At 37.4% G+C, this 27,625-nt stretch overlaps 3 protein-coding genes across 6 annotated transcripts in view; 2 read left to right on the top strand and 1 right to left on the bottom strand.

The window, feature by feature from the left end:
• The first annotated feature begins 437 nt into the window (after positions 1-437).
• The window catches only part of LOC119550963 (sex peptide receptor), a 35,515-nt gene continuing 8,327 nt past the window's right edge, over positions 438-27,625 (top strand). The window contains exons 1-2 of one of the 4 annotated variants that reach the window (XM_037859993.1): positions 438-642; positions 14,479-14,565. The gene's annotated coding sequence lies outside the window, so the exon portion shown is untranslated. Of the gene's footprint in view, positions 643-8,633; positions 8,652-14,478; positions 14,566-27,625 lie in introns of those variants that run through there. The other 3 variants (XM_037859994.1, XM_037859996.1, XM_037859997.1) reach the window with 3 other exon arrangements.
• On the bottom strand, positions 18,417-18,882 carry LOC119550967. Its single transcript, XM_037860002.1, has 2 exons — positions 18,615-18,882; positions 18,417-18,534 (listed from the first exon to the last, which is right to left on the bottom strand). The coding sequence occupies exons 1-2, from the start codon at positions 18,733-18,735 to the stop codon at positions 18,443-18,445; spliced, it is 213 nt and encodes a 70-aa protein (XP_037715930.1). The 5' UTR covers positions 18,736-18,882; the 3' UTR covers positions 18,417-18,442.
• LOC119550961 (zinc finger protein 316) lies at positions 24,187-26,460 on the top strand. The gene is made up of 2 exons (XM_037859991.1): positions 24,187-24,639; positions 24,707-26,460. The coding sequence occupies exons 1-2, from the start codon at positions 24,472-24,474 to the stop codon at positions 26,339-26,341; spliced, it is 1,803 nt and encodes a 600-aa protein (XP_037715919.1). The 5' UTR covers positions 24,187-24,471; the 3' UTR covers positions 26,342-26,460.

Raw genomic sequence — 27,625 nt, forward strand, 5'->3', positions numbered from 1 at the left:
CCGAGCCTTCACCCAGCAGTACCACCCCACTCAATTTAATTCCATATAAGAAGATATATGCCTTGCTTCAACGACTTTCAATAAAGCACTTTCTGTTTTTCTTTTGAGAAAATTTCACAAATCATCGATATTTATTGGAGCCGCACACAAGCTCACTCTAATCGCATCACTCATCCTCGAACCCCGAGTTATACCCACTCCCACCCTAAATAGTATAATCCATCCTCAATGAAAATGAATATATATATTATCGCCAAACAGCTGGTTTTTGTTTACAATTTCCTATAGGAGCGCAGGCGCCGTTTGCCGGCTAGAAAGCTTTCCAGTTCCAGTGCGAAAGTACTTCGAAAACTGGAAGCTGGAAGGGAGGGGAAATTCGAAGAGCCGAACACTTTGGCGCCAAATCAACCTCGTCCAAAATTCAGTCGGCAAAATTCAGAGCGCGTGAAAGGATCAGAATGCGGATCAACTAAACCGGTTTTGTGAAAAACTAACAAACAAATTTTAAAACAAAAAAAAAATTTTCAAAAACTGAATTTAAAATATTTGTTTATCGAAACATACAAGTGTTTATTTACCAACTAAAATGTAAACAGACAAGTTCCAAACAATAAAAACTAACGAAGAAAATAAAACGAAAATGTGAGTGCGCCATAAAATGAATGTTCAATTATCACGAAATTTAAAAATCATTTGTATTAATTGGCTTGAAAAAGACAAAAAAAATAAAGCCAACATAACGACAGTTTTTTTTTGCTAATTGATAGCTCGCCAAATAATGAAAAATATTCTTTATGTCGACTTATGCAAGCCCATAAAAAATGACACTTTTTATTTGCTCATTGAAAAATCGAGAGAAAATGCAAACAAATATTTAAATTGGCAAAGTACATAAAAGAATACCTGATAATTGACAATTGTTTGATGTTTAATACCTTCGTTCTACGAATCAGTATTATTATTATTTGTTTTATCAATTTGTCGGCGTACTTAATTGTACACCACCCAATTATCAGATATGACCGTAATTGGTTTCTTTTAACATTTTGTTTCGACTTTTTTCTGGCCAGCGCACAAAGGGTTCAATTCAATGACAAATTGGTTTAATTTTGACCCTTCAAAATAAATATGAGACACAATTTCAGGGAGGTGGAGGTTGTAAAAAATAAAGAGTAATGGTGCTGTAATGGTGCTTGGAAAAAAAAGTAATAAAAAAGGAAAATAATAATCGGTCAGAAGGGAATACTTCAGATTACAACAAAGTTTTTAGGGCATACTCTGTTTTTTCTAAATATTTTTTACTATGTTCATATTACCTTCAGAAAAAGTGCAAAAGATCGAATGTAAGGCTTACACATTATTCAGTTCATATTGCTCAAAGTGAAATACAACTATAAGTCCACAAAGGAAATTAAGTAATAGCAAAGTCTGTGAATATTAAAGTTTGCTGTTAATTTGATAAAGTCTCTTTTGGTTTTTAAGTACAAATAATATTCCGAACCCTTTTTTGGAATTCACAGGGGTATAATTTAATTAGCTTTATTTTTGTCATCACTTCTGAATGGTAGAGGGAATAAAAAGTTATGGGTTGACGTGCCCAACAATTTGTTACTTAATGGAGGCAAACTATTTAAGGACACGGAGGCCCAAAAAGTCCCAACTGGTGCCGAACCACAAATACCGCCTTTGAATGCCTGCTGTTAAATGTTGTGTATTTAATTGATCATATGCATAATTTATGGAGTCTTGGGGGAGTGGATGCTCGATGCCTTCGCCGTTGTTAGGAACGTGTATACTTGACCACGCTTTGGGCCAAATGGGAATTCAAGCGAACACGAAATATCAATCTGCAGGCGGAAATCCAACCACAATGGGAAATTGATGCCTTACCCATCGCCAAACCATCCAAAAAGCTAAACCGCACTCGGCAGAGGATACATGGATCACAATTCGTGTGGCTGTTGCTTGCGGAATGCTTAAGTTGAATTTATTGCGAGTTTGTGGCGCCACCATTGTGGGCACATCAAAGTAACGCGCCCCGAACATAAAAGAATAAATTAAACGTAGATGAAAAAATTCTCAAAAAAAAAGAGACACACAGACAATTTGGAGATGGAAAGTGGGACTCTTTTTTTTAGCGCACACACAATGGCGTCAGCATCCCAATTCCATATCCTATATCCCAGGAACACCAGCATGAGGTGACATCGCCGCTGGAGGGTTTTTAATAAGTCGAGCCTTGCGGCACGCCATGTGGCATTTTAATATTGCATAAAATTCGAGGCTGGACAGGAAACTGCTTCTGCTGTCCATCTACGGACTTCATTATCTCGAATTACCAAGGGCATAGTCTAAATTAAATAATAATAATGCTTGCATGACGCTTGTACTTACAGAAAAAGCCCGCCCCAAAAGGAGCGTATTTTCGCCCAACAAATAAATCCCAATTTATGTGCCTTAAATTTGGTCATTAAGCCATCAGACAGCGAAGACAATTTATGAGGGCAGTAGCTAGGAGTTAATTAGCCATCCCAGAAGGACTTCAAGTTTTTGGCTAGGTTCAATGATTGGTTTCCATCATCGGGACAATGGCCATCGTAGGGATTTGTCTCATTAGGCGGCTTCCTGCTGTGTCATTTAACTTTACTCAACTGCTGGAGAACTGACAGCAGTGAGTAATCAGTTTTTGGCAGGGGAAATATTGGCATTCATAAATATTAGCAAATGGTTTGACATGTAATTACGTAGGTGGGCTTAATATAATCCCTTTATAATAGCGTTGAAACATAAAAAATCCAAATACATAAATGAAGTTCAACATTTTCTTTAATTAATACTTCTAGGAATTATTGTATATTCATAAATTTATACTTATATTTATGTAGAGAAAATTCGGAGGGATGGTTTTTATGGCTTAAATAAATTTCGGCTTAAACGGTTATAAAATCACTAGTTTGTGCTTCGGACCAGTTTAAAAAAAGGAGCAGGGAGTAATCCGTTTTAGGGTTGGGAATAATTGGCACTCACAATTATCAGGAAATGGCTTGACAGGTATTTACATAAGTAATCCTAGCTTTGTATAAACCCCTTATACTAGCATTGAAAAAGAAAACCATAAAGGAAATTCCAAATTCTCTTGAATTTATACTACTAAGAATTATTGTACATCCATGTAAATATTCAGTTTATATAGAGAAGAATCAGCGGGCTTTGTTTATCGGGAAATTTTGGCTTACACGGTTATAAAAACACTTTTTGCACTTCGGGCCAGTTACGTGTAATCAATTTATAAAGAATCGGTAGCAAAAATTTACATGAAATCATTTTGAGCAATCCAACGCTTTTTGCAACAAATTGAGTGTTATCCATTTGCATTTTTTCAAGTAATTTTCGGTTAAGGGTCGACATCAAAGTGAAAATATTTTCGATACGTTTTTAGGTTTTTAAATATTGACAGAGTAAGAAATACAAGCTAAAAGCTTCTGACTCAAACTGTAGAAGTAATATAATAAACCTTTATTGCGCATTTTCAAATAATACTGAATTGGAATAGAATCAGCTTCAAAGAACTAGATGGACGATTTTATTTATATTTCATTGCATCCAATGAACAAATCAAAACAAGGGTTTTACATTAAGGTTTCAGTAAGTGCTTTAACTTGTTTTTGGGTATCTCGCCTTCTATTTTGTATCTTAGCTTGTGTGTAATCAATCCTCTTGATGGTGCCTTTGAGTGGAACGAGGCGATTTTTCATGAATCACACACGGTTGTTTGAAAAGGATGTTATCAAATCAGCCACTATTTTAATTTTGGTTTTATGTCCGTCGAAATGAGTTTTAATGTAATTTCTCTTCCCAAATAATCAACTTTATGCTGCAGTGTCACTAATTGCTCCAATTTAAATCTGTTTTCCGTGTGAATTGTGAATGTTTTTCCGGTACCGGTTAAATAAATAACTTGTTTGCTCTTCTGAAAAACACTTAGCATCTTTTTCCATTCCCGCATTTTTGATACGACTGGATGCTTCTCAACAAGGCGCTGAGTGCAAAGTGTAAACAATAAACAATTTTCGAGGTTTTCGCAGATGTCTGTGTACATAAGAGCCCCCACCCACCCTACATGAACCAACCAGCCACCCATCGCCCACCGCCCACCAATCCAATACTCCCACTCGGCGTCCCCAAAAACAATACGAGCACATAGTAGTGTATCTCTCGAGATTTCGCCGTGGTTTCCTTTGGGCCTGTCCAACGCGTGGTGCTTTTCCTCGGTATTTTTCTCTCTATAGTCCACTGCTCTTTTCTGACTTTCTGCTTTTTTTCGGGGAATGCTTTAAGGTTGAAGGTTAATTTATGGTTATGTCGAAAGATTTGGCATTGTTGGACCCCACTTTGCTAGCCAATTTACCTGAGGCAAGAATAAATAAAAAACCATCCACGAAATTAATTTTTTTTCTAAAAGAGATTATTCGAACACTTAATACCTTCGGTTTAGCAAGCAAAAATGAAGAAATTTTTATATCTTGCGGTAAAAAAAGAACGGCTACTCTAATAACGAGGTATTTTTGTTATTCAGATTGGTCACACTGTTATTATATATATTTATCAATTATAATTATTAAAAGTGAACTGCTTTTTCTGGGAATTAATGTTTTTTTGAATCGAATTATGTGAAGAACATTATTAGGTCTGTTCAGCAATCAAAAATGTAGAAATTAGGAAACGGCAGATGATACTTGTAATCTTGCAACAAATAAAAGAACGGCTACACTAAAACCGTGATTTCTTCAAAAAATGGGTCACACTGTTATTACATAAATTTAAGTTTGTTGCATTTGAAAAGGTAGGGCATTTTTAAATTTTATCCGAGGGAAACCCCCTCTTTGACATAGGTAATTTGACTGCAACCATTTTGCTTAACAATTTCTTACCCTCCATTTGGATAATTGATTTCTTGTAATCGATATACCCCTCGACATACCGTTTGAATATTTAAACATAAAAGTGGTTTGCTTTAGCACCCAATTTCGGAGGAGCAATTTTATTTATTGTCCATTTTAGATGCTCACCTTTTGGCAAAGGGTCTCAGGTGGGGCAACGTTTGAACTTTATAACGCGTTTATTTGTTGTTCCTGCCGTTCTCACTCTATTCAATTGTTTTTGTTTTTTTACCGATGAAATTTCGCTGTTTTATTGGTGCGTGCTGGCATTCATTAGCATTGAACGTCTAGCCGTCTGAAGTTTGAATATAAATTGTCTAATGGGGCCAGCGGGCATCGATAATTGTATTTTATGTCGAGAGGATCTCTCATGCCAAACCGCCCCTCTCAAATGGCCATTTCTTTTTTAAGTGGGAGTAGTGAAAGTCAAGTATTTGGTTGCCCACAAAAAAGGACATTACCAAATGACCATTACTCAGCAAAAATATGTAATGATAAAGAAAAAAAAAACTGACTAAATTGACTACCATTTCTCCCTCGTCAATATTCCGGTTTTTCTCCACTGACTGAATTGACTTTTCGGCTTGGACCATCACTTTATACCACTTCGATTCGTTGGCAGAGCCCTCGAATTAGGGCCAATGCCATTTGTCGTTTCCCATTGCGTATACGCAGTGTGAGCGTTAAAAGTTTTCGAGACCCAAATCACATTGAATGCTTGTCATCGTGGGCATTACTCAAAACTTGGCCAAACAAAGAGGTTCACTTGGGTCAGACCATCCCAGACCAGCTACTTTTCCATAATTCCAATGCTGGGTTCATAGTTTGCATCACTTCATTTGAGCCAAGCATTTGCCGCCTCTTTTTACGACCCTGTAGCGCGATATGTTTCGTGGCATTAAAGACGACGTGACGGAAATTTGAAATTTTAAGCTGAAAGGATACAAACAAGGACAGCGAAGTGAAAATATTTGGGCAAGGGCTTAGGCTGGTAAAAGCCGACCTTGCACATTCCCTTAAATAAGAAGTCTTTCATTCGTAGTTGATAATAATTGTAATTTCCATATTTACCAAATGATTTAAGCGGAATGTTATTTTATGCTATAAGTGGTTTATACAATATAAGGATTTAATGCAATTTACGTAAAGCCACTTAGTATACATTTTGTATGGTATTTAAGCTTTAATTTGCAAAGATACATTTATTATGTAAGAGCCTTGTGCTTTTGGAATTTTTACGCTATTGTTTTCTTTTTAGAAAAGTTAAAAAAGTTTCTGCTTTTTGTGAAAAACTTTTCTTGATTCAACTAACTTTTGGATTGAAACAATGGCCGTTCAATTTCACCATTTGTTAAGCGTGTTCTGGCCAACAAGTCGTTTGTCTAGCCACCTAACGAACCTCAAACGGAGCCTGGTTGCCACGTTTCCAGGAAAGATGTGCTTTCGTCGGATGCCAGGATCCATTTTGTAGAGTCAGTTTGATTTATGTGAGTGTGTAGAGTGCACGTTTCTCTTGGTCCAGGCACCCACTAGACTTTCCACGACTCCTGTTCTAATTGAAAGGAACCATTTTGTAGGATTCAGGGGGAGTTTACAATGAAGATAAATGGCCAGAGTTCATGCACAAATTTGCAAAATTCAAACCGACAATGTAAAGCGTTGGGAAGTGCTTGTTGCGCTTTGTGGCACGGAAAGATTTACAATTATAGGAAAGTGCCAGCAACACACTGAAGTTGTTGTATGAAAGAAATTCCTCTTTTAATAGAAACATTTTTCTACATTGGAAAATATTTTCTTCTATTAAGGAAACCTTTGCTAATGCAAAAATGATTGGCCTAAAAAGTTTGCAATTTGTGTAGCTCTTAAAAGTTCATAATTGTGCAGAAATATTATGCTGAACTACTTAATGCTAGAATATACATGTATTGTATATTTACTACACTCCCACCTAATAAAAAGTGTACATAACATTTTTATTTGGAACGTATGTCCAAGATTTGTTCCAACAATTTCGTTTCAGAGGTGAAACGGTTTCAGCCACAGAAAAGCCGCCTGTCGTAATGCCTATTGTTTTTCAATCATCCGTACTTAAGGATTTGCATCTTTTATTCAGCGGTAAAGTATGGAAAAGCTTAGGGAAATGGAAGTAGGACAGGTTGGACAGGATAGATTGATATAAAATGTAAATAGATGGGCATCTACCTTATTGTGTGTTTTCATGACCTCGATTTCAAAACGATTCCATAATGGCGGCGATGCTGAAAGCCAAGTTAATCCTTGTTTTGTTTTTATAGGCAAAGGTGAGAACAATTTGGTCAGCAGTTCGCATAAGTGCTGACCAAAAGTTTATTTTGGTCAGATGTTAGCCCAACCCTTAACTATGTGGCTGTTTGTTTTGTTATTTGCTGCCCTAGGAGCTTTTATCTTTAATTACTCTATGAGGGGGTGGTCCATTTCGCATGGTTTTCATGTTCATATCCCTATGTAACGCCCCAAAAACCCATTGACAGCTAGTTGTTTGCATCGAGATAAGTAAATATGATATTTGTTAAATTCATGACGACTCTCTACGGCTTTGTTCGACCTTTAATGGAAGGTTGTGTTGCTCCTGCGAACCGGTTTTGAACGTGAGTTTACAGAGCTTTCAGATGGCTAAAAACGTGCAGGATTAAATATTGAATTCCATTTCTATAGCTAGAGAGTTTATATTCGTTATTTCTGGCACGCGTATAGCTTGCCTTTTTGATATCGGTTAACTACACTTTAACTATATTCAAACATTGCATCGATTTAATCTTTAAAAGCTGCTTACGTCGGTAAAAAAAGCTATAAAAAGGTTCGCTGTTGATCCGGGACAAATAATAATTAAAAGTACTTAAATATGCAACCAGATTCCACATGATATTCTTAGAACTGCGTAAAAACCAACATTACACAACAAAAATGGCATCGCTTGTTATTATAACAAGAAAAATCTGACTATTTTTACTTGGTTTACTAATAATTATATTTAAAAAAATATACAAATGTGATGTGTTTTTGCTTTTATTGTAATGTAATGGGCTTCGGAAATCAAATATTACTAATTATAAATATTATTTTTCATTAGTTTAACCAATGATTTCTTTGTGTGTGCTATCATAGAGTTGAAATAAAAGAAAACTGACGCTGACTGTTGCTAGGAGAAGCCTCATTACTAATGAAACATTTGAAGACTTGCAAGCTTAATTGAAATCCATTAGTTTGATGAACTGAACTGCAAAAAGATGTCCTTTGCAAACTGCAAATAATTGCTAGCATTTGTAGGTGTTTTTATTTATAGCCCAAGTCGGCAGAAAGTCGAGGTCAAAGAATGAAGAACTTATTAACTTCTACCTTGGTCTGATTTTGCCTTCCGACGAAGTGTTGTCTTGAACTTTGGCCAAAGTCATTGTAAGTTAACATAAATTTTATCTTGAACAATTAATTAGGGAAATTCAAGAGCTCTGCCAAAATGGACCATAATGTGTTTCGTGTAAAAGTTGCCACTCGTCGATTTATTATTCCTCTGAACTCAAATCGACAAACTTTTGCTCCAGCACGTGCCACGAGATGGTTTAAATGGTGCTGTTATTTTTTTCAAAAAATACAAATTTTCTCGTCAGTTTGGATTTGGCTCTCATCGCGTGTGGTAGAAAATTCAGCCCTGTCCGAAACGGCGAAAACATAAATGTATATACAAAACAAATAAGTTCTCATTCATACCCACTTATATCTATTGGCGATCTGGCTGGATGATTTTTAAGTGATTGAAATACTGCCCCCGCGCTTTGACAGCCCAAGGGAAATGGGATGCAAAATAAATAAATATGCCTTTTGGCATATCAAGTGATTGCTTGTACAAGTGTTAAATAAAAGCAGAAATTGAGAAATATATTTCAGTTTTATTTCTGCCCCAATGGCTGAATGGGATAGCTATTAGAAATTCCGTTGCCCCCTTACGCTCAACTTAATTCGTAGCGAAAATTTCAACATTTTCCTAGAGCAATTGTAAACAAATTTATAAATATGTTCATCCAATTTAGTTTATTGACGTTTTGCTTGAATTTCGAAGCACACAATCATATAGAGTGGAATTTCTGGCACGATCTAAATTTTTGCCTAGCTGAATTTTAATTTTAACAATTTCCATACGAATTGCATACGATTTTGGTAAGTTTAATTGGGCATTTTCCGATGAGCAAATTTTAATAACCTCTCAACATATGTAAAAAATTTTAATTGGTATTTCAAAAATATCAAAAATGTTGACGGCGTCAGGAATGTGAGCTATGTCTATTGCACGCGGAGTAACTCTTGAAATAAATATTCTCATAAATAAAGAAGTGTGGATATAATGGCTTAAAATATAAAATAAAAGGGGAATTTAAAGTACTGAACAAGCCACAATTGAAAACATAATATTCCAAGCCCACTTGTGTGTTCATCAGAATATTTTGCACTCACAAAGTATTTTGTATAAGGATCAGAGAAAACTCATGAAAAATCCGTTGGTTTTTGGGTTTTTTCTTTTTACCTCGACTAAATTGAAAAGTTGTGTATTCACCTAGTCTTCTTAAGCCCACCACATAGGTGGGATATACCGAAAGAAAGTGGTTAGTGATACTAAGGCCACTGGCTGAAATGTGGCTGAACATGTTGGCTTTGCAAAAGACTTGCTTCTATTATTTTTTTTAGAGACCCGGCGTTTCAGATTCTAAAGGTGACTTGGCGAAATCCCCATTAAGCCACAGAAAAGCGCACGAAGTGAACACTTGAACATAATGAAATGAAACAAAATTAACATCGCAAAGCGTTAAGTGCCGTCGAACTTCGTGATGATGATATAGGGGTGGTGATGGTGGGTTGCAAACAGAAATGTTGCCAACTTTTACGGTGCCAAGGACCTCGGGATGCCTTTGCATCGTTTGCATAATTTTCCACAGAGAACTGACAAAGTGGGTTATGCGTTTTGTTGATTTTCCCGGGATGCGTCCTGGGTTGGGGATAGCAAGAAAAGCCTGGCCCGAAGGCAAAGCGCAGCTGCTCTTGATATTTGACTGGCTTCTTGGCAACCTGATTATTAAACCAATTTAATCAACTAACTGTTATGATGTACCCCTGCCTGTGCCAGCAACTTGGCAGACAAAATGTAAACACAAAGGTCGTTATCTTTTCTGATTTAATTATGCCTAATTAGCCTATGCAGGGGTAATCGTCTTTGCTTTTAATAATTTTCAAAAGACAATGCTGCATTGACGATTAAGTCCAGCTGTCCCTTAAAGAGTAATTTCTTATTGGCACGCCGCATTGGCTAAATCCAAAGTAATTCAAGTTTATTTTTTACCCCATTCAGGGTATTATTTTGCACAAATTGAGGCGCAATAAGAGACGAGGGCTGGATGAGTAAGCGAAATCCTCGCCATATTTCAAGGATGAGGGCTTCAACCATCGCCTAGCACGCAATTGTTAATCCATCGAGTTGGCCTTTCTTTAGAACCTTGTTATTTATGACGTTTCCTTGAAAGCACCTTTAATTTGATCATGACTTCCCATTATCCAAGCTGTTTTTGATGGATTACATGCAAAGTAATCGGTTATGCCATCGAACAGATTGTAGTTCGAAAATAAAAAATATAGGTTACACAAACAACAAAAAGTGTCGATTTATTCAGACTTTGGAAAACAGCAAGAAATAGAGCTCTACCAAAGTTTCGACAAATTTTTCGAACATGAAACTTTTTAACGCAGGATATTGTAAAAATTACTAATCGCATCATTACTGAATATTCGTAAAAAGTGTGTAAGTATTTTTTATTCAAACTTACTATAGAAAGTGCTTTAAAAATAAAAAATCAATCTATGTTCTTAACAAGGAAATTTTTTGAAAATCTAGTTGCCGACGGCATTATGTAAATATAGATTTGCCCACCAAACAGTTTTTCCGAGATTATCCCATAAAGATAACACAACACTAAATGAATAAACTTGAAATTATTTTTTTAGGACAGTGAATGTAATTCGATTTGATATAACATAAAAAAATGCGCAATAAAGTCGCTCCATAAACTTAAATCAATAAACTTTAATTAGCAAATGCATAGAAATTGAAAGCACACATAAAAGGATTCAACCCACTACTAAATTTATCGAATAGATGGGATGAGAAATGTTCGCGCGAAATTTTACCACAAAGATGCTTAGGTTGGCCATAAGTAAAAGGCGATTGCGGGAAAGGCCAAGGAGCTTATGTAATCAAACATAAATCTGAATTCAGCGGAACCATAACTTGGCTGTCATTTGCCAGAAACAAAAAGCGTCAAGTCCCGAGGGTCGACCCAGTTATGGGCGTATCTGATTTATCTGATTTATTTTTCACCGAGCGAGCGAACTGCGTTCGCCAGCGAGTGGGTTGTATAACAAATGCTTTTGGTTTCAATGGTTAACTACACAGATTTCTGAAAATATCGGGTCTCGGGTTGCGCAAGTAACCCTAGCCGCTTTTGAATGACCTGCAAAGCTATTTCCCCGATTGCCGTCAAATAGATTATGCAAAGTACACTGAATGGACGCTCCTTGTGGACATTTTCCGTTAAATCGAATGGACACTCCCTTACGCATTTTACCAGATATATGCACCCAGTAAATTCATATATATATACCTTTATGATTAATTGGTGTCCAGCTTGGACGAACACGCTCTTTGACAGGTGTCGCCAGGATGTCGGATCCCGCTGTTTTAGCGAACCGCCATAAAAATAAAAGGGGAGCTGCTCTGATTTATGGACTATTTCGTGGTGTCCTTTTGGCAGAGATAAAAAAAAACAAAAAAAAAAGAAATAGAAAAGGAACAAATTCAATAATAAATCCCCTTTATCGTTGGCAGTATCTGTGTGTTTTCCTGATGCTTTATAAGGTCTCGAAATTGCAGCTACAAATTTAATTTTTGCTCATGTTTAATGTTCTGATGCCTAAAGCTGTTTCTGTGAGAGAAACAAATTATGCAAAAGCTTGTAATATTTATTCTTTTGCCCTCTACCTTCATTTCAACAGCAAGTCATGCACGATGAAAATGAATTCAAACTGACACTCAGAAATGTGCCTGTCAGAAGTAATAAAAGAAATTTCATATGCATGGATATATTAACAAATTAAAAAAAATATTAGTGTACGTTGGCAGCAGAGAAAGTACAATTTGAAATATGATAGGCACTCTACACAGAAAATTTGCAACTTGCTACTTACTGGAAAGTAATTAAAAATATGTTTAGTATTTATGCAGAAAAGATAAAGTTTTTTGCACTTTAATGAAAGTTGACATTTTTGCAAGCCTTTAAACTTTGCTCAAAGTAATTTAATATTCCCAAACACATGAATAATAAATTACTGTGAGCAAACCAATTTGTAAATATAACAAGGAGGACCTTACAAGTAAAGATGGCGGCAAGTCATACAACTTTGTTGAACTGTACCGATATACGTATGGAATTCAATAAAAATTCACTTACAGTTCCTTGACCCAGGCGACAGTTGTCGGTCGTTGGATTTCCAACTGAGTTGAGAGGACCTTTGGATTATGCTAATAATATCGGTTTCACATTTTCAGATGGGTTCAGCTCGGTTCTGCTTTGATTCAGCTTTGTTCCAGCTTTGTTTCCATCTCTGGACATGTTCTCCTTGGTGTAATTGCAATGATTGTTATTTGATTTTCCCTTTATAAGCCGGTCCTTTACGGTCGTTGAGCTATGGAACAAAGGACCTAATGTCGAGCAGGCCTCTGTTTCGTTTATGGCTATAAGTTACTGGGCTCCGTGAGCCATCAATTTTGATGGGTAAGCCCACGCAGGCACATTTTCCATGAGCTGAGCCTCAAATGCCGGAAAAAGTGCCACCCATCATTGAGGTTAACGTTGCGTGTCCACGGCTAAAGCATCTTCGTACATCTCTCCCTTTTGGGGATCATTAAACCCATCAATATACTCGTACGCACATCCCTGGCAATCTGCTTACCTCAAGAGTTTTTGCGACAACTTTTCCATTATCCAAGGCGAACCAAGAGTTTGGGTAAATATGGCTTACCCGATACTCGTAAACCGTATTACCTGCTAATCTCCAAAAAGCATTTACCCGCACATTGGATATTGTATTATGCGGATATAAAAGGGTTGATCAGGCTGCGTTTGATGATGCGTAAGGATTTTGTTTCGCTCCATTTTTTTAGCATACATTTTGGGGCTATTGTTGGCATTTGTTTAACACATCAGTTAATCCATGCATATTTATGTCTATTATTATTCCTAAAATATAGATTTTCATTTTTTGATTTGGTGTGAATTTGTGTAAAATGCATTATGACATTATGCATTATGATATTTATGCTCAGGGCCATGCATTTATGTGAACAAAAGGTTTTTGTGCGAAGCAGAATATTGTCCAAACCAATTAATTTCACTTTATTGTTTAAATTTGTTTCCGTGCTAACAATAAAGCTAATGTGTCTGTGTGTACCATAAACCAACAAACCTGTTGGAAAAGCAAACGAAGTCATTGACTGATGACTGGTGGGGTAACTGTCTGATGGTAATTGATATGCCACCATATGGCGGGAATTTGAATAAAAGCACGTGCCCTCCATACTCAGATGTGTAGGGGGTGTATTGGTATCTGTTAAAAATGAGGGTGCGCTAATGTATTACAATTATTTTTGGTAGGGATTTGCGGTTGATATTATTAAGCCATTGCCATGAAAATTTAATGTTTACCCTTGGACATAAATTTATACATCAACTAATATCAGATTTTAGTTTAAAAATTAAGTAGTTAACCACCGTTGTATTAGTCCTAATGTATTACACTTATTTTTGGTGCGGATTTGCGGTTGATTTTATCAAGCCATTACTATGAATATTTTCTGGTTACACTTGGATATTAACGTATATATCAACTAATATCAGGTTTTAATTAAAATACTAAGTAGTCACCTACGGTTGAAACAATCAAGTGATTATTTCCTTGAAACCCCTTGGTAAACTAATTTGTAATGGGTATTTTATAGTCGAACTATACCCCATGAATTGGGTTTCACTTACTTTTATTAACTTGATAAGATTTATTAATTTATATATCAACTAATTTCGGATTTTAAATCAGAAACTAAGTAGTTAGCCTTCGTTGTAACAGTCCTAATGTATTTTAAATATTTTTGGTAGGGACTTGCTGTTGATTTAATCAAGCCATTATTTTGATTTCATAGTTATTCCAGGATATTAATTTATATTTCCAATACCGCCAGATTTTTATATAAAAACTAAATAGGTAGCCATCGTTGTAACAGCCCAGTGAGTATTTGATATCTTTTATATCCTTAAAATCCCCTAGTAAGACTATTTATAATGGGTATTTAATAGTCGAACTAAATCCCTGTGGCCTTCACTTACTTTTATTGACTTGTTGCCTGAAATGGATATTTATCAGATTTCTAAAAATGTTATTTGTTTGTTTTTCTCCCATTTTTTTTTAGCAGGTTCTTGTGGCGCCATTTATTTGCATAATTAAAGACGTTCGGTTAGATGGTGGGCGAGATTAGGAGTCGTTCAGATGATGGCAGGTAAGTCACGGTCTATTTATATGGTTCTACACTGGGAATCGGGCAAAGGGGGCCTAATTTGCAATGCAAATCGAACCGAATCGATGTAGTTTGAAAGCGGTTAACAAATTTATGCGACTGGCGCATGCGAGAAATCTTTCTCTGTCTCCCAATTGATTGGGTTTGGCTTCGTTGAGTTTGTCGCCCAGTTTTCTGCATTCCACTGGGAATTCCTGATCGAGATAAACTTTGTTTTGGCAGCTCAACAGCTGGCCAAGATGCTGGCTCTAAGTCAGTCGTAAAAGCGCTCGTAAAAGCCCATTGCCATAAAGAACCAAGGCGACCACGCAAACAAATTAATTGCTGGGGTCTGCCAATAAAATAGACCAAGCGGAACTAGTAACTATGAACCAATTAAGGAATAATTAGTGCTGCGGTAAACGGGGAATGGATAAGACAAGGGACAAACGGGGATCCACATATGTGTAATTAAAAAAGTTTTTCCAAACCAGGAGCATTCCAAACAACTTTGTCTGGTTTTGATTTTAGCAAACGCTTTAGCATCCATTTATTTATGTACGATTTTCAGTGAAATTTTGTTGAGTAAACCCGTAATTGGATTAAGCTTAAAGATAAATATGATTTTATGGAAAAATTATAACCGAACCAGTTTCACTGAAAATCAGATGTAAAAAAAGGAGTTCGCATATATCCCGACATCTACGCCCAAAAAAAGGCCTAATTAAAATTAAATTTTAAATCAAGTTTAAATATCACAAAGTCTAGAATTTGGATTTGCAGTATTATTTTCAAACCAACCAATTTCAATTAAATACTATGGCAAGTATAAATTAAATACTTATCTTATCGACGGCAAATCCATAATCAATATTGTAACAATAGTTGCTTTTCTATGATTTTTTTTTCGGTGTAGCTAAAACACAAATTGGTTTTCATATGTCGAAAGTAAGTGGCTTGGTTTTGTAAATGACAAATTCCTAAGCCTCTGAAACCTTTAATAACTTGCTCTCTGCATTTCGACTTTTTGTGTATAACAAATTATTATGCTTATAAATTACTATTAGTATCTTTGGTAAGCGTTAGATGTGGTCAATATAAATACAAATGTAAACGAATTTGTATTCATGTTTTTAGATGTAAATTTAGTTCATTATAAGTTTCAATCTTTGTTCAAAGACACTCTATTAATAAGTATGTTTACCCAACGAAGCAAGGCAAACTTTACATTTTGCACGTTTTAATTGCTAAATAATAATACGATTAAAAAGTCACATGTTAAAAATTAAAATCAAAATATGATTTATATTTGCAAAAAAAAAATAAAATCAACATGCATACTGCGGTGAGAGCAACTTTTAATACTCATTTAAATTATTACCACCGCTTTGTGGCTTCATTAATTGCAAGCGATGATTGCATTTTTTGTAGGACTTCTAGCTAAGTGCGTTTTTGTGTTTTGGCGTAAAGTTAATGAAATTAGTTTTGTAAAAAAGGCAAATTTATTAGGAAAACACTCAATTTAAAGGTAAATTAGGTGTTATTACTATTAATAATAATAATGTCATTAACGGCCAGCTTTTAATTAATTATGTGGAAAGTCCGTCGGCAATACTGACTTTTAATTTAATAAATTGGTAGGTATTAGCGTAATAGCCGCCCAATTTGTTGGACTTTATTAAAGTATCTGTTAGGGATCGGACTTCAAATTTCCGGCATGACAAAATATTCAGTCCCTTGCTGTCACATGTGTGGGCCATAAAAATGAGTACGGAAGCACATGGGATAAGCACGGTCCATATCCATATCCATCCATATGAACACGCTTTTACGACCGGGTCGGCAGTTTATTTCACTTGGATGGCTATGGAGTGTTTTTTTCGCGAGGACAATTTGCATTTCCCCCGGTGCACTTATCTAAAATGCATTTATGACGGGGGCTACGCAAATATGTAATATCGGCGGAGCTTTAACTTTGGCATTGGCATTGGCATTGACTTTAAGCCCCCGGATCAATGCCGGTGCCTATCGCCAGATAACAATATTGCATCTCTCAAGTGCTCAAGAACAGTCGCTTTTTTGCATAGAGGGCTAGAGAGCTATGCAAACACTCGAGCATCTTGTGCATCAAAATGAGATTCCGCCGGGGATAATAACTTTGGCGTATGACTTGCTGTAATCCACTTATCATCAAATTGTCCTTGGAGCAAATTGCTGGGAAAAGGCGAATGACCAGAAAACTTCTGCAGCGCGATAAGTCACTGGGCTAAGAAAACTTTACTCGAGCTAAGTTGAACAACTTTAGTTGAGCTCTACATCTGCCACCAAAATGTGGCAAACTTTTCTGCACTTCCTTTTCCGTCCACAAAAACTCATCACAGCAAATAACAACTTGGCTTGCGCTTTACGAAATGAATATTAAGACACAGCATTTAAATAAAGTTGGTGTATTTTGCAAATATTTGCTATGTGCTTTGGTTACCACAATGGATTTTTTCTTTATTCAATTGTTTTACAAATGCCGGAAGGCAAAGTAAAATCTGTTTGAAATATAAACTCAACAAATGTGGATCTGAATTTTTTTGAATTGCATAGATACACTCGTTTTTCTGTTTGTAATTCTGTTTTTTTTATTTAGCGAAGAGTGGGGTAAGAACAGTAGGAAATGCCTCTTGGCTATAACTTTTTCATGATCATCAATTTAAAGTAAATTGCAGACCCCTCGATAAATTTTGCAAGTTGTTAAAGTACATTTTTAACTACCCGTTCCCCAGAAGCTGTTTAAAAATAGTTAGCAACTTACTTGCGCTGTAAATTATAAACAACTTTTGATTGGATTCTTTAGACATTAATCTTTTGATCTAAACTTGAGTAAATTTAAGGGGGTTTTATTTAAAACTTTCTTCATAATACAAAAGTGCGGCTATAGCTCGGCTGTTCTTCCTCAATTTTTTTATGCTATTATTATTAAAATTTGAGCGGTGTCAACATTTTTATCGTTCGTCTTTAACAGACTCATCGAGCTCAACATTTCGACACCGACCACTATGTGGCCGAAACAAACCCACAAAAGTCATGAAAAGTACTTACATACTCCACAAAACATTCATTATCAAATATTCACGATACCTTCAACTTTCCTTACCCCTTAGATAGCTTTTGAAGTTTTTGGGAAATAACCCATGAAATAAATATTAAATATCAGAATGAAAATATTTTATCAAATTTGACATTGACAGAAAAGAACTCATAACTTCTTCAAAATTAAATTAAATTTGTAGTGGTGCCCCCTGAAGTTCAAAAATGTCTACATTTAAAACAGCTCGCCGTTTTGCCTGTAGGACCACCAACTGTTTTTTTGTTTCAATAGCTAGCTCTATAAATTTTAGTAATTCAACATAAACAATGTGAATTTTATTACTAGTTTATCAAGAAATTTCGCACCTATATATAAAAATCTAACCAAAGAAATTCCTTATTCCTAAATTTAGCAGGCGTTCGAATGTTAATTAAAATAACTATATACTCGTTTCTCCCACATTTATTCCACAAATGTCTTTGGCACTTTTGATAAATGCCAGGTGGCAGAACTGCAATTAGATAGAAATTCACTAAACAATGTTTTATATTTCAACATCGAAATGGTCACCCCAGGCTGCAATTATTCCCTCGCCTGCCCTGAATGACATTTTAGTTATGGCTATCAAATTGTGAGCTTGAAATACATTTTCGATTTAAATGTAAACCGAATAAAGACAGCTTGTCAGTATGTCAAATGTCAGGGGGAATTCAAAGATCTTGGTTTACGTTTAACTTATAATTTGTGTAGAATTTATTTAAGCATTTTGGTTGAGGTGTAGTCAGGTGCAATGGTAGAGCTTTAGAAGTGGGCCACGAAGGTGTTGGGGTCAATCACTCTGGCCACCTCCCAGGGGTGGACAACCGAGGGTCCCGGAATGCGGTTGTAGGCATCTGAAAGAGCAAGAATGGCAATGGAAACGTAAGGAGGTCAATCTCGGTGACAGTGCCTCAGAACTATTTCCCCAACTCACCGATTATCTTTTGGATGGCCGTCTGGGCATCCAGTAGCCGAGTGGGCGGGGCGGGGGCGGCGCTGACAAGGATCAGGCAAATGGCGATGAAGGCAAGAGATGCGGCAAGGATTTTCGACATTCTGGTGCTTTGGCTTGGTATTCTGGAGGTTGGTTTGGAGTCTAATTGAATCCGATGCGACCCCAGCTATTTATACTCGAACTGAAACCGGGATGAATGAGAGGCCACTATCGCGATAAAAAGAGAAAAAACTTGTGGGTTGAGCAGCTCGTTCTAAAGCAGCTGTTTAGAAATTGGATTTCTTGTTTTGATTTCGCTGGCGACAAATTTCTATAGCGATATATAATCCGGGGAATGTCCGCACTCGAAGAGGGAAACAAGTTTCGCTAAAGAACAAACGATTCGAGGCGGGAATTTCGAACACCTTGAAGGAAAGCATAACAATGCAGAATAATTTCTTAACACAGTTCATGCAAATATATAATCTTTTTGAATATTAATAGTTTGACTAAAGGTTGCATTTTTTATGAACCTTTTTAGAACTTGGGCACTAGAGTTTTATTAGACCAGATTACTAATTAAGTCATTTGTCTTCGGTTTTTTAGAAATTACTCTTGTTTTTATTGGTTTATCAACCGAATATTTTGTTCAATTTAAAATATATACATTATATTTTAATCTTAAATTCTTTTCCCAAAAACATGTTCCGCTTTCTATCCCAAAAGTGGGTATCTAAAGTTCTACACCAATAAACCCACATAACATCAAATAAAATCGTGTGTTCTTCTTGAATATATTTGCCATAACACAAAAGTTTTGCATATGACAGTTCATTGTACGAATGTGGCTACAAAATCTCTGTTTATGTTTTGGTCCAAGATCTGTTTGTGTTATTTGTTGTTTTGCAGACGGCTTGGGCATTTCCAACTACCCTAAAAAATACGTCGGCCAGATAAAAGAGGCAAATAAGAGAATCATTTGGTTATTTGTCGCCATTTGCTATCGGTTTTTTTTTGGTGATGCTGATTTATAAACAAACCGGTTGCTTAATTTGCCGCTCGGACGGAAACCAAAAGAAAGTAAAATTTTTAGGTTTTTGTTCGTTTCATAAATTATTTCATCTCTGGGAATTCCTTCTTAGCATTGGCGGCAAATTAACAAAACAAAAAAATCGGCTGCAAAATGTATTCGACATTCTTTGGCACCGTCTGGCGATGTCTATGGAAATTGATTGGAATTTGAAGTCAAGTGAAAAGAGGAGAATGTCATTGTGGGTTGTACTTGGTAATCAGTTTAAGACGTGTATTGCAAAAAACGTCGTGTAATGCTAATGGAAACACGTGCCCCATTGAAAAGATTGTTAAAAGAGCGTATACGTTCTGATAAATGCGTGTCTGCCCGAAGGATAGAGGATCCCGGATGGAAATGAAGGGCTCCGGCTGACACATGCCAATTGTTCACGGAAATATCGAGGTACTTTCTGGCGGTTGGGTGGCTAATGAGGCACCCGTAAAGCCTCTTATCTCCGCATTTATTGGCCTGTCCGACCCGCAAATAATTTTGATCTATGGCGTCGAACCATTGCGACTGCGAGTTCGAGTTCATATTAATAATAATAACACTGAGCCCGCTACTTAGGTCTATTCATAATATTTTGTATTTGTGCCTTTTTTTATCTACACTTCTAGTCGTACAATTTGGGTCGTGCGCAAATCATACTCCCATACGGCACCCTCTATTCATGATTATATATTAGCTTTGTGTATTTAAACCCCGAGAAAAGCCAAAGAAAAGAAAACATAGGGCGGGGAAATGGCAAAAAAAGAGCTAAGCGTAAACAAGTTACCCCAGGGCTTTTTAAATTATATGCTGATAAATTAGCGTTTTCCCGCATCGGCTTCCTCCTCCCATGGGATATTACGATGCTCAAGAATGATATGTGTGTACACACGCGCTTTCATATTCTCACAATGTTTTGTTTGATGAAGGCAACACAGCGTATGCGTAATATGCGAAAGGATTATGTCTATATGACGACACTGAAATGTACACCATCTTCATAATTTGATGAATGTTTTGTAAATTACGATAACCATTAGCACACAATGTGAGCTACGACATCGGCAAAAGTAAAACAGAAAGATAAATGATTATGCGAACTTAATTAGAAGATTCAGCTCTGCGTAATTAATTCAGCATATCGTCTCTTCTTTTTCCAAGAGGTTGGATCTGTCAGGAAAATGTGTTTTATTTAATTGGGTACAAGTACATCTCCAGTTGATATTGATTAATGAACTGGCTTGTCAATGTTTTCGTTGAATACCCAGTGATGCATTTTAATTGCTTTTGATGTGAGATGTGAGAGACTTGTTTATGGCAGATTCAGACATTAAGTGAATTTTTAAAGCCCACATACACACGTGTCCGATATACGTCTAAAAATTAGATTTATTACTTTCTAAGGAACGTGTCCGTTTTGATGGATCAGAAACTCAGCTGGCAGGTGGAAAAGTTAATTTTGTTGCGAACTTGCCAGCGCTAAAAGTTTTCCTTCCAATATTAAGTTGTGAAACTCCCTGGAGGCCCAAATTGTTGGTTATATGTTAATAGCGTTTCCCTGGACACAAGCAAAGTAACTTAATAATAATCTGTCGATTCCACGTGGACATTTGGCTGTATAAAAATTGGTAAATAAATTAGACAGTTTAATTTCCGAAAATCAGCAGGACAAAGTTTTTAAATTCGATTTCCACAACTGTGAAGTTAATGATTCATTTGCAGTATGCTTACCATTTTGAAACATCCGGTTGCCGGGAAGAAAAAATTGGGAGGCAAATGAGGGAATGAGGCTAAATTTAATCCAGGTATTTATTATGCTTGTACCTTTTAACGCAAAATTGACTTGCGGAGAAGAAGTTTACCTGTTGGTGTTGGACAAATATTTGTGCATGCTTTGTTTTCAGCCTTTGGGCTATGTGGCCAAAACTATGCCATTAATTATGTTCATACTGGCAGCAAAGTAAAGAACATGATTAGTGCATGTTATATGGATGTTGGTACAGGTGCATATGGAATCAGATTTTACATTTAATATTTTCCCTTGCAGTCAGAAGGAAACTTAAATTTACGTTTAAATTATACCATTTATTTTTGTCAGCAGTGTTAATCTTCTTATTACTTAACTGAACAGCGGTTGGCTTTGGTGACATCTTGTTAAAATTGCTTTTGTTATATTATACCTGGTGCTATTAATATAAAAGAATATACTGTGTTCTGCCAAAACTTTGTGGGCGAGGAAAATGTGCTTATTTTAAGAAGTGCTTATCCCAAAAGTCTGTCCCACATAAATATATCATTTTGTTTTTTTTCTCGGCTCATCCAACTGTCTTTATAAAAAACACTCTTAATTACCGAAAAAATTGTATGTGTACAAAAGCAGATGAGACACACGATAAAATACCTTGCTGAAGGTGTAAAGACCTTTTTAAACAATTTGAGTTCTCTTGAGAGTTTTTTTAACGCAACCTTTTAGGATTCCCTTGACTGTTAAGTATGGGTGTATGTATGGCTGTCAAAAGCAGCCCACATTATAAGAAAGTTCTCATTTGTTCAAATTTGAAATGGACTTTTTACTGTAACACCAAAATGTAATTTAAATTTATTTAACATTTCGCCTTAAAGTCAATTGTTTCCTGGGAATTTAACCCACTAATGAGATTCTAAAGTACGGAGATGATATCGAGAAGCAAACGTACGGAAATGGGTGCGTAGGTGAGTGTGTAGGTGGGTAAGGAGAATTCAACTACCTTGATAAGTTCAGGATAATGTGTAGATGTGCATATGCGCAAGTATACGATGTTCGAGGCTTAAGCCTTCGCCAAGGAACATATGCTGGCTGTTTGTCTTTGGGATGGGACGTTCATGCATAATTAATCACCGTGTGACGCCGCCGGGAGTTGAATTGTGTCTTGTCGTGTTGTATGTGCCAGTTGACATGGCCGTGCTTTTTTATCACTGCCACCGAAGCCTAGCCGCTATATTTATCTTTTTTGCCTGGGCTACCCGGACTTCTGCCGCTGCAATCTCGCGTCATAAACGATTCGGTCCGAATTGCGAGGAAACAGGACGCGGAAATGGAAAGGACGAGGAGGTGAAAAGCTCCTGCCGGTAAAACGATGTTAATGTCAAGTAGATCCCAGAGCACGTCTTCCTGCGATAATTGTTGACGTAAATCATGGCGAAGAGCAACAGAAATACGTCCCAGACAATGACATATCCACAAGGAAAAATAATTGTATTTTTCGGCTTAACAAGTTTAAAAACCAATTACGTTTTCCTACACTGATATAAAATGGAAAAGTAAACATAAATATCTGCATATTGAATTTAAATGTCGTATTGAACATTTGAAATTAAAAAAAAAGATAATGTTTAATGCAAAACATAATGAATTGCGTGAATTATTTAAAAAATATTTAAATCAAAAAAGAACATTTAAGTTTTGACTTTACTCATTTTACTTAACATATTTTACTTCACTAAAAAAATGTTTAAATTATCTATATTTAAATATTTTCACATTTAATGTAAATAAAACCGCAATGGATGTAAAACCAAGCACAAAATATTTAAATGGAATATGAAATCCATGAATTTACTATGTTATTTTTATCTGTGTATTAATATTTTTGTCTGAAATATGAGCTCGAAAATCAAAAGCTATTTTAATGAAGAGCTGCCTTCTCACCCTTGGAGACTTCGATAACAAAAATAAATATTTAATCATTTAGAAGTAACATATTTTTTGCAGTGTCTTGAAGCATGGTAAGTGAAATTCCGAAAATGGGCCCTATTAACGCGGACATTTTTCTTGCTGGCCACAGCCACATAATTGAAATAAATATAAGATTCCTTGGAATCCGGGCAGAAAATTTCGAGGTGGCACTTTATTGAAATGTGTTTGTTTATTTGAAGACAAACACAAGCAAATTGGCTGAAGCCCTTGTACTGGGAATTGATTTAAAAGCGAGTACAATGTACATTGAGGTAATACTCCGCATTTCGGGCCTATGGCATTGTAAAAGCCAGGCTAAGTGCTGCGGAAAAGGAAAACACAAAGTGTTGAATGGTTGATGCTGAAATGTGAGACGGCATTTCTCAAATGAATGCGCACAACAGCGGGTGGAAAAATTATGCAAATCACGTAATTTTTATTTCGCCGTGTTGAAAAGTCAAGACGACACGGTTTTTGTTTCAAGCTGATGCTTTTGAGGGGGTAGACGGCTATTATATGCAAAAAGGGCTATGTTTTCGGGCCCCCTTTTATTGCTAACACGCGCGTAGGTCTGCCGTTAAAAATGCGATTTTGTGTCTCATTCTTGCATATTTTAGAGATTTATGATTTATACATTTTTTCCGAGATTTTAAGTTTTTTATGATTACTTTTTATGCACTCTGTTTCTTTTACTTTTCAAATTACCCGCCCTCCGTGCAACCCTGTGCGCGTTATCGATTGACAGCGGGCATGCGCACCAGCATCGATAGTCGATGACAAACAGCTGTGTACCTATACTTATCCAATATGGCTGCAAGTAAAAAAATTGTAACGCTGTGAAAAAGTGCAACTCAAATTGCATTTTCCGCATGGATATTAGTTAGAAAAGTGCCAGGAATGTGAAATTGTGTGAGGGGAAGTCGAAAACACCCGGAAAAACCAGTGCGCGCAAGGAAATCTCAGCGAAAAAGTGAAAAACGCAAAAGTCGCCGGTGCCCCGCCAAAAAAAAGAAGACTACCCCGCCTCCCAAAAAAAAAAAAAACAATTTCTCTCCGGAAATAAGTAGAAAAATAAAGTTGCAATGGAAGCCGACATAACGCCCTTGGCGGAAACCAACGGAGAGCAGCGCGAAAATCCCCAGGAGAACGCTGAAAACCCCGAGCAACAGCGACAGGATTTGGGCAAATCCCTGGATTCCGCGGAAGATGGCGTCTCCGGGGCAGTGGGCCAGATTATAGACTACCTCGAGGTGCGGCTGAAATGAAAAGAAATGCGCGCAGCTCACAAAACTCATACATATTTTACTTATTTTCCAGGACGATGCCGGTGCAAATGCGGATCAGGACGCGGAAATGGGCGAGGCCGAGTATCTGGATGGTGAAAATCCGCCTGAGGAGGAAACCGAATGTCCACAGGGTGGAAAAGCCAATGAAAGTGGTCAGCAAGCAAGCAACACCGAGGAGTTACCAGAGGAGACTGCAACTGAGGAGGAAGTCTCTAAAGAAAAGTCTCTAGAGGAAGGAGATAAAGAAACTGAACAGGAGAAAGAAACTACTTCTTTAGACAAAGAAGTTGATAAAGACGACACAGAGAAGTCGGCCCCTAAAGATGGAGAAGAGGTTGACCCAGAGGAGGAGGAAGAGGCAGCTGAGAAGACGGGCGAAGAAGAGGCCATTGAAGAGGGCGAGGAGGCCCTCGAAGACGAGGAGGAGCCCACCGAAGAAACCGAAGAGGTTGACCAAGAATTCGAGACCGCCACCGATGCAGAGGGCGAGCTAATCATTGGCGATGAACCCGGCGAAGGAGTCGACGCAGTAGCCCCCATTCGGGAGCGCAAGAAAGAGGAGCCCGTGGACGAGAACCAGTGCCGCGTTTGCACCAGCAAGGAGGAGCTAGTCTGTCTGTTTAAAAAGCAAATCGATGCCACGCCCGCGGACATGCTGCTGGTCATCTGCCCCAGTGTCTCGATTTTGCCCAAGGACTTTATGCCGCAGTTCATTTGCACCAAGTGCATGGGCAGTCTCACTATTGCCATACAGTTGAGAAAGCAACTGGAGGCCACGGACCAGGACCTGCGCAAGCGCTTGTCCAGAAGCAAGAACAAGGTGCGGAGGCCACGCGGCTACGTGGTCATCGATGCACCTGTCACCGATTCCAGCGAGGATGAAGATGAACTCGACGACGAGTTCAAGGTATCCGATGTGGGCGGCACCACGAGTGCAGATAGCGACGACTCTGTCGACTCCGATGCCAGTGAGAAGAAGAAGGAGAAAAAGAAACCCGGACCACGTGGACGTCCTCGAAAAAAACCGCTCAAGAGGAGCCCAGATAGTGATGGAGAGCCATCAAGCGCCCAGAAGAAGAAATACCAGCCCACGTCGACGGCTTCTGTGGGTCCATTCGAGTGCCCCAACTGCGACTTGACGTTCTCGCGCAAACAATCCTACGTGCTGCACCGCAAGACCCACGAAAGGATAGAGCATGCCTGTCCCATCTGCGGCAAGAAGTTCAAGGTGGAGTGGGCCTACAAGACGCACATGCAGCGGCACGAACAGGAGCGGGCTCACTTCCGCTGTGAGCTGTGCCCCAAGATATTCCGCTTGCGAGCGGAACTGAAGCACCACATGGCCCAGCGACACGATGAGCATGGGTTCATCTACGAGTGCAAGCGCTGCCAGCGGACCTTCCTCACGCAGCAGCGTTTGCAGCGCCATCAGGCCGCCGGCTGTCAGCGGCACAAGGAGGAGACCGTTCGCATCAAGGAGGAGCAGCCGCGCATCAAGCAGGAGCCGCGCATTAAGGAGGAGCGCATCAGCCACGTACACGTCCAAGGACACTCCCAGGGAAACAACAGCAACATGGGCAAGCGCCGTCCCGGCGAGGGTCGGGATCTTTTCAAGGCAGTGGCCCCACCGACCACCACATACTGGAGCGATAGCTTCTCGGACTAAAATCGAGGTGCGGCAGCATGCGGATTTCTGTTTTAATCAACGATTTTAAGTTTTCCCTTAGCCGTAGGAAGAATTCAGTGCAAATAAATCACATTTGTAATAAATACAAAATAAAATAAGTGGAAGTTTTGAATACTTGTAAACTTCTCAAACTAAGTAAGTAAGCAAAAATAAAATAAAAAGTTCGATTAATGGCAAATTGTGAGTTTCTGATTTAAATTGAGTTTACTTGTGCATTAAATATTAAGGTTTTGTTTACATTTGTTGCTTTTCCTAGAAATCTGCTTTCCAGGCGTACGAAATTTGTTTCAACTAATTTAAATGCGTTGTAGGTATGAGAAATATTGATAGCTTTCGTGGAAGCCAACGCAAAATGCTAATTTTTGTTTGTGGTTTACTAATTGATTCGACAAAGTTTATGCTGCCCCCACACAAATAATTTATTAAGAACTTCAATGCTTTAGAGTGGTAATGCAATACTTTAAAGCACAATAAAGGAAGTTGCCAAACTAATTTTGTGCTTTTAAATTGTGTAGCACATATACATATATCTGCAAAAACTTTAATTCGTACATTCGTCAAACTTTGTTAATTTTTTCATATTGCCTTAAGTTAAAATCAATTATTCCCAAAGCACCATAAACTGTGCATCCATGAAGTTGCCTATAAAATATTAAAAGTTCTCGGACTAAAAGACCTCGTTACATAGCGCAATGCAGCTTAGTGCCCCAAAATGGTTCCTTTAAAGCCATTTTAATTGGATGCCAGAGCTGTGGCTCACAAAATAGCCACATTTATGCTTCTTCAAAGAACAATTTCGCGAGCTGGCCCTAACATGAGTGGTTAACTGCTGGGATTATATTTCCGACCCCAACCATTTTGTGTGGTTTTTTAGTTGCAAACGGGATTGCAGCAGTATACGGTCATGGCGGAAAAATATCGCCCGTCATTTCCAACTTGCAGCAAGTTATTGACACGCACCTTAAATTTTTAAAACCGAACCAAGCGTGTTTGTATAAATTCTATTTTGACTTTGTTTTGTTATACATGTATTTTGAAAGGATAAATGACTTATCATAAATCATTTAAAGCGTATAAGTATATTTCTTCACTATTCTTGGGATGGACATTATTTTTTAAAATGATTTAACAGTTTTCGAGACTTTTTGAGATTCGAAACATTTTTGTATGATTCAAGGGTCTTGTTAATAAAAAGCCATAATAGTTTTTTGTAATTAAGGTGCTAAATTATTTGATTGTATAATGTTAATCCAAATAACTAAA

The sequence above is a fragment of the Drosophila subpulchrella genome, chromosome 2R (genome assembly GCF_014743375.2).
Source record: "Drosophila subpulchrella strain 33 F10 #4 breed RU33 chromosome 2R, RU_Dsub_v1.1 Primary Assembly, whole genome shotgun sequence".
Classification (NCBI taxonomy): domain Eukaryota; kingdom Metazoa; phylum Arthropoda; class Insecta; order Diptera; family Drosophilidae; genus Drosophila; species Drosophila subpulchrella.